Source organism: Malaya genurostris, chromosome 3 (assembly GCF_030247185.1).
Source record: "Malaya genurostris strain Urasoe2022 chromosome 3, Malgen_1.1, whole genome shotgun sequence".
NCBI classification, from domain to species: Eukaryota; Metazoa; Arthropoda; class Insecta; order Diptera; family Culicidae; genus Malaya; species Malaya genurostris.
The window spans coordinates 98,310,462-98,331,223 of record NC_080572.1 but is presented as its reverse complement, the minus strand read 5'-3'; the positions used below and the strand labels follow the sequence as shown (position 1 = coordinate 98,331,223).

At 39.4% G+C, this 20,762-nt stretch overlaps 1 protein-coding gene across 1 annotated transcript; it reads right to left on the bottom strand.

The window, feature by feature from the left end:
* Window positions 1–254: 254 nt before the first annotated feature.
* On the bottom strand, window positions 255–2,434 carry LOC131435609 (tubulin alpha-1 chain). Its single transcript, XM_058603676.1, has 2 exons — window positions 2,275–2,434; window positions 255–1,785 (listed from the first exon to the last, which is right to left on the bottom strand). Exons 1-2 carry the CDS (start codon window positions 2,275–2,277, stop codon window positions 436–438), a joined length of 1,353 nt encoding a protein of 450 aa, XP_058459659.1. The 5' UTR covers window positions 2,278–2,434; the 3' UTR covers window positions 255–435.
* Between the last annotated feature and the right edge of the window lie 18,328 nt (window positions 2,435–20,762).

Genomic DNA, 20,762 nt, shown 5'->3' with positions numbered 1-20,762 from the left:
GTAGTGATTGGAAAGTCAATTACAAAACTCCTATAAATTACAATCAAAACCATTAGGCATTCGAATTGTTACTTGGGTTGAGTGGCTGGCGACGAGCAGCCATGGACCGAGTTATGTGGCGACGTATGCTAGATACAGCAAAGAACACTCCAGGTCTATAGATGATTTTTTTGATTTTATTCAAGTTTGAAAAAGAGAATCTTGACAGAATCTTCTAGTGGTTTAAAAACATAAGTAATTTGAGAAAGGCATCATTACACCAGTAGGTGGATTAAAAAGGGTTTTTATTTATTGAACTTTCAGCTGATTATATTTATTTCTGTAAATTGAAATCCATTCAAAATCGAGAAATATTTGATTCATTAGAGAGGAGGCAAACGCACGTATTGATGAATTCTAAGAACTTCGTAACAGTGCTACCATTATTTCCGTGGTTTAATATTCTTCTGCTCCTTCACCTTCACCGTCGCCGGAGTCCATGCCGACTTCTTCATAGTCTTTCTCGAGAGCGGCTAAATCTTCTCGGGCTTCAGAGAATTCTCCTTCCTCCATACCCTCACCGACGTACCAATGGACAAAGGCACGTTTTGCGTACATCAGATCGAACTTATGGTCAAGACGGGCCCAAGCCTCGGCAATAGCTGTTGTATTGGACAACATGCAGACGGCTCGTTGAACCTTTGCAAGATCGCCACCTGGGACGACGGTTGGAGGCTGGTAGTTGATTCCGACCTTGAAACCAGTTGGACACCAGTCTACAAACTGAATAGTACGCTTAGTTTTAATGGTGGCGATAGCAGCATTTACATCCTTGGGAACGACATCGCCTCGATACAGCATACAACAGGCCATATACTTGCCGTGGCGTGGGTCGCATTTTACCATTTGATTGGCTGGCTCGAAACATGCGTTGGTGATTTCAGCAACTGAGAGTTGCTCGTGATAGGCCTTTTCAGCGGAGATGACAGGGGCGTAGGTGACAAGTGGGAAATGAATACGAGGGTATGGGACCAAATTAGTTTGAAATTCAGTAAGATCCACATTCAGGGCACCATCGAAACGCAATGAAGCAGTAATCGACGAAACGATCTGTCCAATCAAACGATTCAAGTTGGTGTAGGTTGGACGCTCAATATCCAAGTTGCGACGACAAATATCGTAGATAGCCTCGTTGTCAACCATAAATGCACAGTCTGAATGTTCCAGAGTAGTGTGGGTTGTTAGAATTGAATTATACGGTTCAACGACAGCTGTTGAAACTTGTGGAGCAGGATAGATGGCAAATTCCAATTTTGACTTTTTGCCATAATCGACCGACAATCGCTCCATTAGCAGTGAAGTGAAACCCGAACCAGTACCACCACCGAACGAGTGGAAGATCAAGAAACCTTGAAGACCTGTGCATTGGTCGGCCAGCTTACGGACACGGTCCAAAACTAAGTCGACGATTTCCTTTCCAATCGTGTAGTGACCACGAGCATAATTGTTGGCAGCATCTTCCTTTCCGGTGATTAGTTGCTCAGGATGGAACAGCTGCCGGTAAGTACCGGTACGTACTTCATCGACTACAGTCGGTTCCAAATCAACGAACACGGCACGTGGCACGTGTTTGCCGGCACCCGTTTCGCTAAAAAAGGTATTAAACGAATCATCTCCGCCACCGATGGTTTTATCTGACGGCATTTGGCCGTCAGGTTGGATTCCATGCTCCAAGCAGTAAAGTTCCCAGCATGCGTTACCAATTTGAACACCAGCCTGGCCAACGTGTACGGAAATACATTCACGCTATAAAAGAAACAGAGAAAGTTCAAAATCAGTGGCTTTCTAAACTTGCGAGTAACCGCTGAAAGGAAAGAGTGTCTCTGGCAAACATCTGACTGCCACATGAATAAAAATATCTGTATCTTTAGTTTTCTCTTGCTTCCTCCCCTTACATAGTTATGCTCTTTGCAATGCACTGCGCAAGAATAATATAAAGAAAACGATGAATCTCGTTTTACTGCACTGCAGTGCATATGCCGTAAGCTTCATCGAAAAAGTTTTTATTATTTCATACCAAAAATTGCTTGAAGATGCGTTTTCTTAAAAAAAAATCCACTATTTACTTCCCCATTTTATTTAAAAGCGGTTATGGTACCATTTATTAGATCATTTTTACTGTACCTAATAAATTTTAAATTTTTTCTATCGAAGTCTGCACTAGGAACCGATTGATGTTCTTTTTTTTATAAACTAACTACTTACAGTTACATAGTTTTCAATCGATATACTTACCATTTTGATGAATAATTAGTAACTCGCTGAATAACAAGAGGATTTTATTAAAACTTGACAAAATTTATGCGATTATGCGGAAACACTCGCGCTTTGGAAGAGCAGATCAGGATGCTTTCCAAACTGAGAATAAAGTGTACCGTTGGCTCGCGGGTCTATTTATGTGCCTTCTGTTTTCCAGTGTGCGCCCACTGCTCGCGAGAGAAAAAACTGTTTTGCGCAGACGTCATGTTGAAGTAAGCCCACTCACCGCATGGGACCAGATTTACCACGCGAATTTCCTCTAGATATAGGTATGATGGAAGCTGTGAGTACGGCAAAAGATTCTGATTAATTCTCGCGAATGAGAAACTGATGTGAGAGTGGTTTTACGAAGCCTGGCGCCATCCCGGATTGGCATTTTTTTGTGATTAGTGTGCAGTGTGTTAAGTATTTTATATAATAAAATTCTAATTTATAGGTAATTTAGTTGATTTTGAATTCTTTGTGATTTATTTACTTAGTGGTCATGAGCCTTATTCATCCGCGCTCAGTTCCTTTATCACCTTTTTGCTTGTAGCGATTCATAAAAAAATATAAATGAAAATGTTTCGCTAAACTAAAGTTTGGTTTTCTTTATTTCGTATGCTCCGTTGCTAGTTGTGAAAAGAATAAACACGTATCTATCGGGCACGTCCATTGTAAAAGAACACGTATCCATCGAGCTTAAGTAAGCTTTAGTTTTAACAGGACCAGCAAGGAACTTGTTCAATAGGGAGCTCATACAACCAAATATATTATATATCAATACTAGCTGACCCGTCGAACTTCGTCTCACCTGAAATTATTTTTTTAAATTTGTGTTTTCGGACAGCAGAGTTGTCAAACGTTAATGTTTCTTTCCATTATTTTACTGATTACTTGGCTTACAATAAACGAATTACGACAAATTTATATCCAACACATTAACTTCGTCCCGAAGAAGAAATACCATCAAGAATTATTGTGGATACGTTCAATGCTTTTGTTACGCAAAAACTAAACAAATGCACCGATTGCCATCTCATCCTTCGAGTCAGTGTATTGAACAGAGATTGTAGATCTCTCTCAAACTAAAGGTTTGACATGTGGGATGATGGATTGGGTTGAATCATATCTGACGGGTCGTAGTATGACCGTGAAAATTGGCAACTGCGTTACTCGTGAGCTCTGGCGTTCCTCAGGGAAGCCATCTAGGACCATTCATATTTCTGCTATATCTAAATGAACTGAATTTCGCATTGAAATGCATAAAGCTATCATTCGCCGACGATTTCAAGCTGTTTCAACTCATCAAAGATCTGAAAGACTCAAATTTCTTGCAGTCACAGTTGAATGTATTTTCTAACTGGTGCAACGTCAACAGAATGGTCCTGAACGCTTCTAAATGCTCCGCTATCTTCTTCTCTCGTAAACGAACCACGATAATGTATGATTACACTATTTCGCAAGCTGTACTAAAACGGGAGACATCAATTAAGGATCTAGGAGTGTTATTGGATTCAAAACTTAGTTTCAAAGATCACATAGAATATACCCTCTCTAAAGCAATAAAGATGCTAGGTTTCATCTTTCGCATCTCAAAAAATTTCAATAACATATACTGCCTGAAATCGTTATATTGCGCTCTAGTTCGCGAGTATGCTGTTGTTGTTTAGGCACCATATTATCAAACAGATAAGCTACGCATTGAAATTGTTCAGTGCAAGTTCATTCGTTTTGCTTTGCGTGGCCTGCCCTGGAGAGATCCATTGAATCTTCCAAGCTACGAAAATCGTTGTAGGCTCATACACTTCGATTTGCTATCTGTCCGCCGTGATACACAAAAAGCTGTTTTCGTCGCGGACTTAATCCAATCTCGAATTGATAGTGCAGATCTCCTACAACAGCTAAGTTTTGACATTCTTCTGCGTAATTTGCGGTTTAATCCCTTTCTCAGAATTCCTCGTGCTAGAACTAACTATGGCTTCATTGAACCGTTTTCGAGTATGTGTCGCGTATTCAATACTTGATCTGATGGATTTAATTTCAATTTATCTCGTAACGCCATTAAAACCCGTTTTCTCAAAATCTTTTCCCGCTAGTTTTATTAGAATAATTAGTCAATATGAATAGTGGTTAGTTAGCTTTGTAGTTTAAATAAGGGTAATTAAAGATTTCGTTATGTATCATTTGGTTAAATGTTATCTGGTGATACAAAAGATGAGAAGGTTTTATGCCTGCTGGAGAAGAAGAACCAAAATCTCAGCTCCAGCAGGCTTTTCCCTTGCTCCTAAATAAACAAATAAACAAATTAACAGATGGTTGGAAAAGAGATGACCAAGATAAATACTTTAAATTGACCCCACAAATTTCCAAAAGCAGGCCTTGGGGATTGTTGTTTGTCATTGAATGTTAAGACTTACTTGTACTGAAGACGTTTAAAAATTTAATAGCAAATCCTTAGAGATTGGCGGTCCAATGCATAGGACGCTGGTCTTACAAGCCAGTTGTCGTATGTTAGAGCCCCGACCTGGAAGGATTCTTAGTGTCAGTAGGATCCATAGTACTAGCCATGCAATGATTCTGTACACTAAGAATCGGCTGCGAAGTCTGTTGAAACAGAAAGGCCAAATTCCACAAAAGGAATGTAATGCCAAGACTTTGCTTTGCTAGGGATTATCGAAAGTAATAAACTAATTTTGAACGGTTGTCCATAACCTACTTCACCGCTAGTGATATTACTTAGTCGTGTTTGATGAATGTTCGTAGCAGGATAATGACAGGATCAATTTTCGATTAACGAATTAGCGATAAAATGAAAAATACTTGGACTTTCGAAAGTTCAAATTACCCTTTTATTAAATATTGTGTACATTAACTTTGACATGAACGCTATATTCGTTCAAGAATTGTATCAAAAAGCCTCTCATTCGTCGAGCCACCACATCGTTATGCTTAGTATTCAGTCCTGAGAATCAATATTCTGTTCTAGCGGAGTGAACATGAGAAGTGATTATACCAGTATTCTTCTTATCGTTAAAGCCAATGTATAAAACAGCAGATCTCACAACTAATGGTTCTTACATGCCACGATTTCTCCTTCAGATATGATATCCACGATTCGCATATGGTAATTCGTCAAGTAATCCAAAGTTCAGAAAATGAAATGATTTGGCTTAAGCAGCTTACAAATGTCATGAATAGCATCCTAAGCAGACCGTTTTGAAGTAAACCACTCTTGAAAACTTACCCGAATCGGCTGAACATACTTCAGCATGCTAAATGCCAGGAAAATATTTTCATTTGAACTCATTATTTCAACAGCAGAATCCTAACAGTGATACGTAAAAAATCGTTACATAATTTGATTTGTTCAACTCACGCCCACGATGGCCAACATAATTCATCTAACTACATCTACTGGTAAATGACATTAGAACTTGTGTTTCTGTTCACGGTATAGCTAAAACAGTAATTTGGCAAGTAATGATTTTGATACCCTATTAAGCAAGTGTTTCCAAATGACGAATCAATCATGCATGTAAAATCTCCACCCAAATCTAACAGATCGGCTGAAATGTTCGTATCGTTTCTATGAGAGGGCGCCACTAGAATTAAATCCATACCATTTTCAGTTAGTACCAACCTTCAAAAGATACGTGTATAAATTTGACAGCTGTCTGATTATTAGTTTGTGAGATATTGCATTTTGAGTGAAGCTACTTTTGTTATTGTGAAAAAAATGGAAAAAAAGGAATTTCGTGTGTTGATGAAACACTACTTTTTGATGAAAAAAAGTGCCGCCGATACCAACAAAATGGCTTGATGAGTGTTATCCAGACTCTGCACCGGGCGAAGCAACAATTCGTAAGTGGTTTGCAAAATTTCGTACTGGTCATATGAGCACCGAAGACGATGAACGCAGTGGACGTCCAAAAGAGGCTGTTACCGATGAAAACGTGAAAAAAATCCACAAAATGATTTTCAATGACCGTAAAGTGAAGTTGATCGAGATAGCTGACACCCTAAAGATATCAAAGGAACGTGTTGGACATATTATTCACGAATATTTGGATATGAGAAAGCTTTGTGTAAAATAGGTGCCGCGTGAGCTCACAATCGATCAAAACCAACAACGAATTGATGATTCTGAGCAGTGTTTGGAATATAGAAATTAAACCGATTTTTTTCGTCGATATATAACAATGGCTCCATCACTTCACTCCGGAGTCCAATCGACAGTCAGCTGAGTGGACTGCACGCGATGAACCGAACCCAAAGCGTGGAAAGACTCAACAATCGGCCGGTAATGTTATGGCGTCTGTATTTCGGGATTCGCATGGTATAATTTTCATCGACTACCTTGAAAAGGGAAAAACCATCAACAGTGACTATTATATAGCGTTATTAGAGCGTTTGAAGGACGAAATTTCAAAAAACGGCCTCATTTGAAGAAGAAAAAAGTTTTGTTTCATCAAGACCATGCACCGTGTCACAAATCGATGAAAACCATGCTGAAATTGAACGAATTGGGCTTCGATTTGCTCCCTCATCCACCGTATTCTCCAGATTTGGCCCCCAGTGACTTTTTCTGTTCTCAGATCTCAAGAGAATGCTCGCTGGTAAAAAATGTAGAAGCAATGAAGAGGTAATCGCTGAAACTGAGGCCTATTTTGAGGCAAAGGACAAATCGTTCTACAAAAATGGTATCGAAAAGTTGGAAGATCGCTATAATCGCTGTATCGCCTCTGATGGCAATTATGTTGAATAATAAAAACGAATTTTGGCAAAAAAAATGTGTGTTTCTATTAAACGATACGAACTTTTCAGCCGAACTGTTACTCGTTGCACGCCAAACGATTTTCCAAAGATCTAGTATTCTTTTCTTCAACGGCGAAATACTGAGCATCTCCTTGCGCGCCAAACATCAATTGTAGATCTAGCAATCATTGGCGACTTTTTCAGTGGAAAATTCCATTGTCCATACAAAATAACTTTATTGGTTTTTCCCACTTTTCCGGTAAGTTTTCCTAATTTTTTTGATGTACGAACCCGGTGGGGGTAAAAACTGATCAAACAAAAAAAAAGCATCTCAATCCGCCCATCCGTTCTTACGTGATGCGATTACAAAGAATGATCTCTGCATTTTTATATATATAGATAGAAGATAGATAGATAGATAGATGGATCACTTTAACGAATTCAATACAAATCGAAAAAGACATCACAGTAACACCATCTCGTGACGGAAATTAATTCAATCATGTTTAATAGTTTGCGTTTCGCGTGCAACCAGAAGTGGAATGTCAAAAATAATTGAGCATGATACCTACATAGAGATGAGAACATTTTCGTATTTAAATGTGTTTTTTTCTGACGAAAGTAAATATCGCCGCTCTTTTACGGGGTCCGGCACTCGAAGTGTAACCAATTAAAAAGGCCATAAATTCTGTTTGGAAAATTACTTTTACTTAATTCAAAGTACAAAATGTGTAAAAATAATACAAAATTCAGAATCAATTCACTTTTGCTCGATATGACCAACTTTTGCCTTGACTTGATGACTTGAGAGAGCGAAGGAGTTGCTTCGTTTGGCCGAAAGCGGTCAATTTCCGAACATTGTATTTTCTGACGAGAAAATTTTTCCAATTGAGCAATTCGCAAACTCTCAAAACGATAGGGTTTACTTGACCGACCGTTCATACGAGAATTTGAGTCATCGATTGGCCACCAGGAGGCAGCACCCGCAACAGATAATGGTTTGGGCCGCTGTAACCGCAGATGGGCGCTCTCCAATCGTTTTCATCGAGCCTGGCGTCAAGGTAAATGCGACATATTATCGGGAAAGTATTCTGGAGGTTACTTTGAAGCCGTGGGCAGACAAACATTTCGGTGGCAGACCATGGACGTTTCAGCAGGACTCGGCACCGTCTCACAAAGCTCGAGTGAACCAAGAATAGCTGAAAAACAACGTTCCGAACTTCATCACGTCCACACAATGGCTCTCGAATTCACCAGATGCGAATCCAATGGATTATTCTCTTTGGGCCATTTTGGAGAGCAAAGTCCGAACTAAAAGATACACCAGTCTCGAGGCGCTGAAAAAAGTTATTGTCCGCGAGTGGGCCAAAATACCTGCAAGTCACATTCGGCCTAACGAAGGAACTCCTTCGCTCTCTCAAGTCATCAAGTCAAGGCAAAAGGTGGTCATATCGAGCAAAAGTGAATTGATTCTGAATTTTGTATTATTTTTACACATTTTGTACTTTGAATTAAGTAAAAGTAATTTTCCAAACTGAATTTATGGCCTTTTTAATTGGTTACACTTCGAGTGCCGGACCATGTAGACCTATCGTCTTTACTTTCTAGAGTTATGAATAGTGCTGAAAAGACGAAACCTATAGGCTGCGAAGGCAATGTTTGGCAGATCATTTTTGATATATAGAACAAAATTAAAATGAAATGAACGGTGTACTACAAGTTACTTTGATTGCGATATGTTTTTCATTGCGTTCATGACATTGAATTTAAATTAGCTGCACATTATCTTTTCTTAAAAAAATGTAAAAGTTAGAATGTAAAAGAAAATGGTCATTTTTCTAAATTGTCCATGAATTAAAAGTGCATATACTAAGCGATCTGCTCCTTGCTGTGAACTGTTTTGCGAATAGTTTGAACTTGTAGTCAAAATTTGAAATTTCGATTTTTATTTTCTAAAAAGTAATTGAATTTCCTTCAACAGACGAACCATTCCAAAATTCGACAAATAGAAAGTTTGTTTAGCACTGAAAAATGATAATGAATAGTATGATAAGTACAATACAGTAAGCAAAAGATCAAGTTGTACTTATTACTTTTACTTCAATTGATAGCTCTCGTTGAGGTGAATTAAGGTTTATTCATATACTAATTAGTTTTGTTTTGATGCATTTATTTAATTATCAAACAACCTGATATCGTATGTTTATATCACCGTTACCGTAATTTTTCAAATCAAGAAATTGTAGTACATAATTCGGAATTGTTGGCAAAATTTTGGAACTAACATTAAGATTAATTTGTTTAGTTCTGCGTGCACATTTAACACATATTTATATAAATAGAAATTTTTATAAAAACAAAATTTTGCCTTTTTTGCCACCGCACTTTACTGTGATGTACCTCGTGAATCGCAAGAGTGATCCATATTGATATGGTATAGTATATTTGATACAACTGAGAAAGTTCGTATTACACTCGAAAAAATTCACACGTTAACCTTAAGTGAAAAAATACGTAGATTCCAAAAATGGCTTTGTCATCTGAGTTTACGTGATCTTCTTAACAACCATCGGATCATGATTGGACATGAAATGAACCATATGTCAGAATAATTGCTGTTGTCACATATTTTTTATGTGTCACGTACTTACTATGTTAATGTTGTGTTCGCAATATGGCGTCTGTTGAAAAACCTCGATCAAACAACATAGGCCAAATTCTTTTTGACTCTTCTACGGTATTTGTCACAGTGATTTTAGGGTAAATAATTGCTCATTAGTTTCATCGAAAGCAATAAAGTCTATCTAATTTATATTATTAGTTTTTAGTACCAATATACATTAATAAGATTCAATATAGAACTTAGTAACAATTTTATGAAAATAATGTGAACACAAATTCTCGTAAAAAGTAAATTCAGATCAAATTAATTTTACAGTACACTATCTTTACGTTTCGTCTTATGCCGTTTTTCATTGAAAAACACAAACCAGCAATATTTCAATCCAACGCGAAATTCTCATTGACAACTAATTTTGTTATTAAAATCAGAAAATTTGTTTCTATTTATCTATCACCATCATTACTGAAGGACAGCACAAAAAAAACAAAACTGAAATGGGTATTATTAACAAGTTTATTAGCCAAAAACTCATGAGAAGTGTCAAAGCAAAACAATCAATTAAAAAGCTAAAAAGGACAGTCTTATTGAAATCGCTTGAAAATTGTTTTGATGTTTTTCGCATGTGCTCGATATATCTTTATTTAAATTTCTAAACCGATATGTTAAAATGTAGTAAACTGTTAGTGGAAATCGTATTTATTCAGAATTTGTGCGCACTTGAAGCGATTGTGCGTAATAATGTTTTTACGCGGAACAGTGAAGTGAATTTCGAATGTTTCACTCTAATTGTGATGAAGTTTTTTTTGTATTTTCCAACCTTCCGAGCTGCACCGTCCGGTGTACTACTTGTATTCCGTTTTTGTTTTCCGAGTGCTCAAAGTTTTCAGTGAAAATGAAGAAAACAGTGATTTAGAAGAAAACAATTCAAAAAGATGTTTATGTTTCGTTTATGTCTTTTTCTCCAATACAACATCGTATTTATACCTGCCAATATAGAAAAGACAACCGCGTCTGAAATTTTTTCGGCAGTACTGTGCCATCTAGTGGCTAGTAGTCATTACGGTGTTACCGTTTCGGTGACAGCCCAAGTAGCAATCCGCAACTAGTTCTGATGCGACTAAGTCCAAACTATGTTGCAACAAGAGCACGAATATGTTTTTTATGTTATACTGGCTAAAACAAGGTGACAGCAATGTTTCTTCATAACCTAACCAGTTACGAAATAGTTATTTAGGTTTCAAATCACCACATCTTTTTGTCATATTGAATTAATAATAAATTATAAGCTATCGTAACTTAATCCAAACATATCTTTAATCGCAACTTTATTACTAGCTACTAGTTAAAAAAAAGTTTGTTAGACTCCAATATTGGCAACCCGTAACTAGTTCTGATACCACTTAGCCCAACTATGTTGCAACAAGAACACGAACATGTTTTTTTATGTTATGGTTAAAACAAGGTGACGGCAGTGTTTCTTTATAACATAAACATTGAACTAGCTATCATTAGTAAGTTATCGTTACTTGATTCTAACATATCTTTAATCACAGTTTTAGTTTTAGCTACAAGTTGAAAAAAGGTTGCGAAACCATTATAAATACGTAAGCGTATATGTAAATCGTTACTATGTGAATTGATGTAGTAATAACTTAGATATTATGAGATTATAACATAAAATTCTTCATTGATTCAGATAGTTATCGGTAGGTTTTCCCAACGTTATGATAACGAAAATGCAAACAAAACAACCTTTGTTGGCTTGAATATGGCGAATACAATATGGAGTCTCAAGAAGTGTATGAAACGTAAATAAAACCAGGAGATTACTTTTTTCCAAACTACTTTTTGCCGAAAATAGTGAAAGGCAGAATAATCATTTTTGTTCTATGCACTGTCATAAATACGAAGAAAATAATATAGGGATTGAGCATCGATTGTGATAATATTATAACTCTCATGATATATGAATTTAAAATGATAAGAAATCACTCTAATTTGAGCATTCTGAACATAGCGTTATTTTGTTGTTTATTTTTCATATCTTTATAAACAGATTCTGATTGAAGGCGCATGAAAAACAGTTAAGTAAAATTGAATTCCGCTCGACAGTTTTAAAATCGTTGTGAAATTTGTACCTTGTATCAAGTTTGTGATTTAAAGCACTCTCCTGCTTTTTTATTGAAGATAGAAAAGTATTCTGGATTCATTCAATGTTTATAATGTCGATGGTGACTAAGTTTCAACTAGTTTACTTGGAAACAAGTTATTTTCAAGTTATGAAAAGATAAGTTATTCTAGTATGGCATTACAACGTAACGACAACTTATTTTTAGCTGAATTAACAACTAGTAGAAACTGCGCTTTTTGAGTCATGCAAGTGGTTAGATGTTAGTAACAATCACTCAAATATCTGGTTGCAAACTAGTCACAAACAAGCTAGCGTAACAAAAATTGTTACTTGGGAGGGCGCCATATAGCTGCAGATTGCAGAAGTCAATTCAACCATTCATATTGGTTGAAAACAACATTTTATTTCTTTAATTCAACTAAAAAATTAGTTGAATGGAAATGAAATGTGTCTTAGCTAAGAAATGACAGTACGTTTAATTTGTGAATTCAACTAAAAAAAATAGTCATTTCAACAAATATTTTATTATTATTAAGGGAATGAGAATAAAAAATCTAAATTAGCAAAAGTAAGATTTTTTTAGTTGTCTCAAAAAATAACTAACTAAAATCAGCAAATCAACTAAATTTTTCGCGAAAATGCTGATTTCAGTCGTTCCGTGTAAGTAACCCATTTTGCGTCAATTTGAAGCTAATCACATTAAATTACCTAATGCCGAAGGGGTTTTCAAAGATATTAAAACATTTTGTAGATATTTTTACAAAGTGGGCCAAAATAAAATCAATCCTAAAGTGGGCCAAAATACCTCTGTTACCCTATAAGTTATAAGTTAGTGAAAACGGTGTTAGTCGGTGTGTGCTTTTTCCTCACGGAGGTTTTTTGCACAATATCAAAGCGTTGATTCACCGGTCCACGAAGGTCAGACCTTGGTGGCTGCTCTTGTTTTAGGATTATAAGCTAAGTATTATTTTCTTCAATCCCTTTCGTCTTTCAATTTACTATAATATTTTGTCCCCAACCGATCCTTTTCCGTATCTGCACGGATACAATTCCGTCTTGAAATTGACCCCCCTCATCCCGATATTGAAATGGAAACTGCTTCCAAAAACATCTAGACTCGAATTATAAACTATTCTGATGGACTCGCACTTCCGGCCGGGCCATATGCGGTCTATTTCCGGACCAAGTCAAACGAAAAAAAATTGAATATTCTAAAAATATCGCGAGACCTAACATTCGCGATACAATACCATAAAAAGTATTGATAGAATACGGCCAGACAAGCTCAGGGTCTTGTTTACCAGCTCAAAACAGGCTAATGAGCTTGTTCAAAAGGATCCTTTTACGCTGGAGTACCGCGTCTACGTACCAGCTCGCGAAGTAGAAATCGACGGTGTGGTCACCGATCCGAGTTTGACTTGCGAGGACATTCCTAAGTACGGGGCGGGTTGTTTTAAGGACCCCTCACTTAAGAACGTCAAGATACTGGACTGCAAGCGATTGCATTCAGTATCGATCGCAGGGGATGGAACAAAGTCTTATCCCCAATCAAACTCTTTTTTTTTTTTTTTATAATAAAATTTTTATTGGGCTCATTTGCGTTAGCTTAACGTGGCCGATTATCTTGTTGTTAGGTGGATATGAGTGGAAGCCGTATTATGGGGCGACCTGCTCCCCTAAAGTTAGTAAAGGAGTGTCAGGAGGGTGGGACCTATACTGTATTGATTTTGAACATATTTTGGTATTACAAATCATTCATTAATAGCTTGCATCTTCTTAACACACTTTTCATTTCCGAGTTCTTGACGTTCTCCAGATTGTAACGAGGAAGAGACTGTACTAGACTCGGATGCTTTGTTGGTGTACTTTGATGTCGGTGTGTCATTTATGGATGGTTTCCAGCAATTCAGCTTGACCAGTGTTTAGTTCATTTGGGGTAGGACCACTGTAGAAGAAAGAAAGAGAAAGAGAGGGCACTAGATTTGCACGTATATAGCTTTGAGGAAGTTATAGAGGTAGGTCATGTAAAGGAGATCTCGGGTTGCCAAAACGTCACGGACTGGAACATAAGGTGGTCTACCTCGGGCCCGAAGGGAATCAATTAGCTGGAGTCTGACGTCGCAATACTCGGAGCACACCCAAACAACATGCTCGATGTCATGATAACCGTCTCCGCAAACGCAATGATTACTCTCACTAAGGCCAACACGATGAAGATGCGCTTTGAGCAAAGAGTGGTTGGACATAAGTCTTGACATTGTGCGAATAAAGTCCCGGTTCACGTCCAACCCTCGGAACCAAGCTTTCGTCGATACCTGCGGTATAATGGAATGTAACCACCGTCCTAGATATTCATCATTCCAGGAGGTTTGCCAGCTGACGAGTGCCTCTTGACGAGAACGACTGAAAAATTCATTGAAGCAGATTGGTCTTTCATAGGTTTCACCTTGTAATGCGCCCACCTTGGCCAGTGAGTCCGCCATCTCATTGCCCCTTACGGAACAATGTGATGGGACCCAAACCAAGGTAATCCGATATGATTTTTCAGATAAAGCACTCAGTTGTTCCCGTATTTTCCCCAGGAAATACGGCGAGTACTTTCCAGGCTTCACTGAGCGAAGAGCCTCGATAGAGCTGAGACTGTCCGATACAATGAAGTAGTGGTCTGTGGGCAAAGTTTCAATGATCTCAAGGGTATACTGAATTGCAGCTAGTTCTGCGACGTAAACTGAAGCCGGATCACTGAGTTTATAGGAGGCGGTGAAATTTTCATTAAAAATACCGAAGCCAGTGGACCCGTCGAGATGTGATCCGTCAGTGTAAAACATTTTATTACAGTCGACTTCTCTAAATTTGTCATTAAAAATATTTGGGATCACTTGAGGGCATACGTGATCCGGGATTCCATAAATATCTTCTTTTATGGATGTGTCGAAAAACACCGTAGAATTAGAAGTATCATAGAAACGAACACTGTGAGGATTATATGAAGAAGAATAATTGTTACGTGACATGAAATCAAAGTACAATGTCATAAATCGGGTCTGAGAATTAAGCTCGACTAGCCGTTCAAAGTTATCGATAACCAACGGGTTTAAGACGCTACATCGAATGAGTTGTCGATATGAGAGATCCCACAAACGGTTTTTCAGCGGTAGAATTCCCGCTAGTACCTCGAGACTCCCCGTATGAGTCGACTGCATACAACCCAAGGCAATACGCAAGCAACGATACTGGACTCTCTCCAGCTTGATAAAGTGTATCTTCGCGGCTGAACGGAAACAGAAACATCCATACTCCATCACTGACAATATCGTTGTTTGGTACAGCCTTATAAGATCTGTTGGGTGAGCTCCCCACCAAGTCCCGGTCACTGTACGGAGAAAGTTGATTCTTTTTTGGCATTTTCGTTTCAGATACCTAATGTGACATCCCCAGGTACCTTTGGAATCGAACCAGACTCCGAGGTATTTGAATGTGAAGGCCTGAGCTATGGTTTGACCCATTAGTTGAAGCTGTAGTTGTGCAGGTTCACGCTTCCTGGAAAATACTACCAATTCAGTTTTCTCCGTGGAGAATTCGATACCTAGCTGTAGAGCCCATGTAGACAAAGCGTCTAAGGTAGTTTGTAATGGTCCTTGCAGGTCGGTAGACTTGGATCCTGTAATAGACACCACGCCATCATCTGCAAGTTGCCTTAACGTGCAAGAATTTTCAAGACATTCATCGATGTCATTGACGTAAAAGTTATAAAGAAGGGGGCTGAGGCATGAGCCCTGGGGAAGGCCCATGTAACTAATTCGTGAGGTCGTCAAGTCTTCATGTGTAAAAAACATGTGCTTTTCCGATAATAAGTTGTGCAAAAAATTGTTCAAATGTGGGGAAAGACCATGCTTGTGCAGCTTCTCCGAGAGAATTTTTATGGAAACTGAATCAAAAGCCCCCTTTATGTCCAAGAATACTGATGCCATTTGCTTCTTGTGAGTGAATGCCATTTGAATTTCTGTAGAAAGCAGCGCAAGGCAATCGTTCGTTCCTTTGCCTTTACGGAAGCCAAATTGTGTATCTGAAAGCAAGCCACTTGTTTCCATCCATTCATCGAGACGAAACAGAATCATTTTTTCCAGCAGTTTCCGAATACAGGAAAGCATTGAAATCGGCCGATACGAGTTGTGGTTGGAGGCTGGTTTGTCCGGTTTCTGAATAGCGATAACCCTCACTTGTCTCCAGTCTTGAGGAACAAAGTTCTGTTCGACGAACTTGTTGAACAAGTTTAACAGACGTTTTTTCGCGATATCGGGAAGATTTTTAAGCAAGTTGAATTTAATTTTATCACACCCTGGGGCATTGTTGTTGCACGATAAGAGGGCTAGAGAAAACTCCGTCATCGTAAAGGGGGAATCGTTTTCACTGTATCGAGAGGACGCGACGCGATAGACATTCGATTCGCGAACAAAATCCGGGCAAACTTTCTTGGCGAAGTCAAATATCCAGCGATTTGAATATTCTACGGATTCGTTATTAGTGGTTGCATTTCTCATACGACGGGCTGTATTCCACAGAGTGGTCATCGATGTTTCCCTAGATAGGCCATTGACGAACCGACGCCAGTAACCTTTTTTTTTTTGCTTTAATCAGATTTTTCAGGGTCTTTTCTAGTGATGCATATTTCTCGTAGTCTTCGCGCTTGCCACTGTTCCCGAATTTTTTATACGCGGATGATTTTGTTTTATATATTTCCGAGCACTCTTTATCCCACCATGGGGTTGAGGGTCGCGTAGTGATTGTAGTTTTGGGTACTCGTTTGGTCTGGGCTTGAATCGCGGCGTTGAGGATCAAGTCAGCTAGGGATTTGTATTCTTCTTCTAGCGAATCTGGTTGTTTCGTTTCGAGAGCTTGGGATATCGCGGTCGAGTAGGAACTCCAGTCGATGTTTTTCGTGAGATCATATGTCATATCGACTGATGTCGGTGTTTGTGCACCAGTGGATATTGAAACCAAAATCGGCAAGTGATCACTACCGTGGGGATCAGGGATTACCTTCCACTTGCAATCTAGCTGTAGTGATGTCGAGCAAAGGGATAAGTCCAGCGCACTAGAGCGGCCTGGCGGTCTTGGATTGCGTGTCATTTCACCCGTATTTAAAATTGTCATATTGAAGTTGTCGCACAGATCATAAATTAACGAAGAACGGTTATCATCATATAGGCAGCCCCACCCCGTACCATGCGAGTTAAAGTCTCCTAAAACTAACCGCGGGGTGGGAAGAAGCTCAATGATGTCTGCCAGTCGTCGATGCCCTATCGAGACTCTGGGAGGTATGTAGATAGAAGCTATACAAAGATCTTTGCCTCTAATTCTGATTTGGCAAGCAACAACTTCAATGCCCGGGATCGAGGGGAGGTTAATTCTATAAAACGAATAGCACTTTTTGATCCCTAAAAGAACCCCTCCATAGGAGTCTCCTCGATCCAGGCGTATAATGTTGAAATTGTGGAAGTCAAAGTTTATATTTGAAGTGAGCCATGTTTCACACAATGAAAATACGTCGCAGTTACGCGAATTTATCAAAAATTTGAAAGAATCTAATTTTGGGATGATACTTCTGCAATTCCACTGCAGTATAGTGATCATATTCTCGATTTCTGTAGGTATTTCAGCCATCGATAGATACGATCGCTGCAAGGAGGGGCCATTGTTCTGTCAACTGTTTTAAAAATGTTCTTACTGTTGGTAATAAAGCCGTTAGAATACTTTTAAGAGGATCAGTTATATTGAAGGCTGTTAATATCCAGTCCACGATATCAGAGAATTTTAGTAATCCAGAGTTTGTCGGATTTTCTGGTTGTGTTTTGGGATCACCTGGGTTTTTCGGTGTCCCTGGAAGCGCAGGAAATTCCTGGTTGTATTTTAGAAATCCAGGCGGTATTGGCTTGGGTTCAACGGAATTTTTCTGGTTGAACTTTAATGTTTTATTTTCATTTTGATGTAGTACTTTTAGACCTTTGCGAGGAAGGTTAGGAGAGGACATAATTGGTCTTTTCCTATTTGTTCCTAGCTGAAGAGAAGAAGGTCCTACGCCGGGGTCATAAGAAGCATCAGCGTCAGTCGACAAAAGAGCAAACGGATTGTTAGGGGTAGGGGGAGTGGCTCGTTTGAGGATTTCCGCGTAAGATCGTTTAGAATGCTCCCTTACGGTTCGCTTAAGCTTTTCCTCGCGTTGTTTGTACTTGGAGCATTCAAAAAGATCATGCGGATTCTCGCCACAGTAAATACACTTTTCGGTCGTTTTCCTGCATGAGTCATCCCCGTGTCCCTCGCCACATTTACCACACCGTGGTTTGTTACAACAGTATGGTGCCGTATGTCCCATCTTTTTGCAGTTCGAACAGTGCATTACCCTCGGTACATACAACCGGACAGGTAGACGAACCCCTCCCACTAAAACGTAATTCGGAAGTGCAGAACCGGCGAAGGTCACACGAAAAGAGTCTGATGGGTAGTACTTCCCATCTTGTGCCGATTTAGAGTGCAATTGCTTGCACTCCAATATCTTCACTGGTTGAAGATCGACATTCTTGAAGCGGCCAATCCCATCCTTCATAAGATCTTCAACCGTTAAACTCTCCTCGCGAACCACACCGTCGATCTCCACCATCCGAGAAGGTACGTAGACGCGATGCTCCCTCGTGAAGATCTCATTGCTAGCAATATCGTTTGCTTGTTTCAGATCAGTCACGACGACGCACAGTCTATTTGGTGACACCTTGTCAATGTGTTTCACTGCCGAGTAGTACTTATACAGATCTCGAGCTATATTAAGGACTCTAAGAGATTTAGCTATGGGCCGGAAGTATACCACCCACGGGCCAACCGATCCGTCATCCTGATAGACCTTCCGACGGAGGGGTGGTTTTTCCAAAGGGGTTGCGGGGATATCCATGTAAGATGTGTCACCATAAGAGTATTCATCTAAATGTTCCACCTCTTCAGGTACATCATCATCTTCCCCGGGGTTCCCCCCATCGGAAGACATATCTCCCACAACAACAAGATAAATAGAGCAAATAGATAGGGTAGTAAGAAATAGAAAGATAAAAATAAGGAAAAAACTACTTCACCGGTATGGTTTGTTGAGCCGATAGATGAGTTCGCTTCGATTGTTTCCCTCGCGTGACCTTGATGAATCAACCACTGCTGGTGCCGATGCTATTCAAGCGACAGGTAGAAACGCTGAAGCACACAACTGTCTGCTGCCGGTGTGTATCACTGCCGGTGTGTATCACTGCCGATCACTTATTAGATCTAAGAAAGATCTCACAACAGAAATGTTTCCGCTAGCCCTTGCTAGGGAAACACCTTCGCACTCGAGATTTTGTAATTAATACCGTCCTGATACGGAGCAGAAAAAAAACAAGTGTATCGCGGACGACTGCTCGGATACGAATGAATCAAACTCTTATCGTGTGACCTTCGCCGGATCGGCTTTGCCTAATTACATCCTCTTGGACCGGGTTCGTCTGCCTATTTGTCTTTTTGTACCTCGTGTAATGAATTGCACCAATTGCAAACAGCTTGGGCATACAGCTACCCATTGCAGAAATAAGCCACGTTGTGCTAACTGTGGAGAGGCTCATGCGGATGGCTCTTGCGGTAAAAATGCTGAAAAGTGTCTCTACTGTAAGGACGGTTCGCATGATCTAATGGCATGTCCCGCATACGAATTGCGCAGAGATAGGATGAAGCGTTCTCTGAAAGAACACTCCAAGCGTTCATTGCAGATATGCTGAAAAGTGCCACCCCTCCTAAACAGACAACAAATCCATATGCCTTCTTGTCAACTGACGAGAGCGAATCTGACGACCCTTTAGAAGGTCCATCTTCGGCGGTCCCTCATAGCTGTAGAAAAAGAATAAACAAATCCTCTCATAAGCTCCCTAGTAAGGGTTCGAAGATGTCTTCCGAAGGGCTTCGGAAAGTTACAGCTAACGGGAACCGTGACAAACTACCGAAGCAAAAAGCTCCTGGTCTCGGAAAACTCAATTCCGAGATGGAATTCCCACGACTTCCCGGGACTACAAAATCCCCAAGCATCCCTAAAATCTACCAGAGAATCAACTAGGTGCTGGACTTATCAAGTTATCTGATGTTGTGGACTGAATTTTTACAACTTTCAATATTTCTGATCCTCTTAAAAGCATTTTAATTGCTTTCATGCCAATAGTAAAAACATATTTAAAGCAGTTGGCCCCTTCTCTCAGCGATTGTATCCTTCGATGGCTAAATCATCCACCGAGGTCACGGATCTAATCACTGTTTTACAGTGGAATTGAAGAAGTATCATTCCAAAAATAGATTCTTTTAAATTTATAGTAAATAATCTGAAATGTGACGTATTTACATTGTGCGAAACTTGGCTAACTTCTGAAATATCCTTAAACTTCCTCGATTTTAACATTATTCGCCTGGATCGAGATGATCCCTATGGAGGAGTACTTTTGGGGATCAAAAAGTGCTATTCTTTTTATCGCATTAACCTCCCCTCGATACCAGGTATTGAAGTTGTCGCATGTCATGTTACAATCAAAGGCAAGGACCTTTGCATTGCCTCCATCTATATTCCCCCAAGAGCCTCGGTAGGGCATCGGCGGTTCAGTGATATCGTAGAGCTCCTTCCTGCACCGACGTTGGTTTTAGGAGACTTTAACTCACACGGTACGGGATGGGGCTGTCTTCACGATGATAACAGATCAGCTATGGTCCATGATATTTGCGACAACTTCAATATGACAATCTTGAATACGGGAGAAATGACACGGATTCCTGCACCACCAGCAAGACCAAGTGCGCTGGACTTATCCCTTTGCTTGACATCGCTACGGTTGGACTGCACGTGGAAGGTGATCCCTGATCCCCACGGTAGCGATCATCTACCTATCGTGATTTCTATCGTCTACGGATTAAGACCATCAA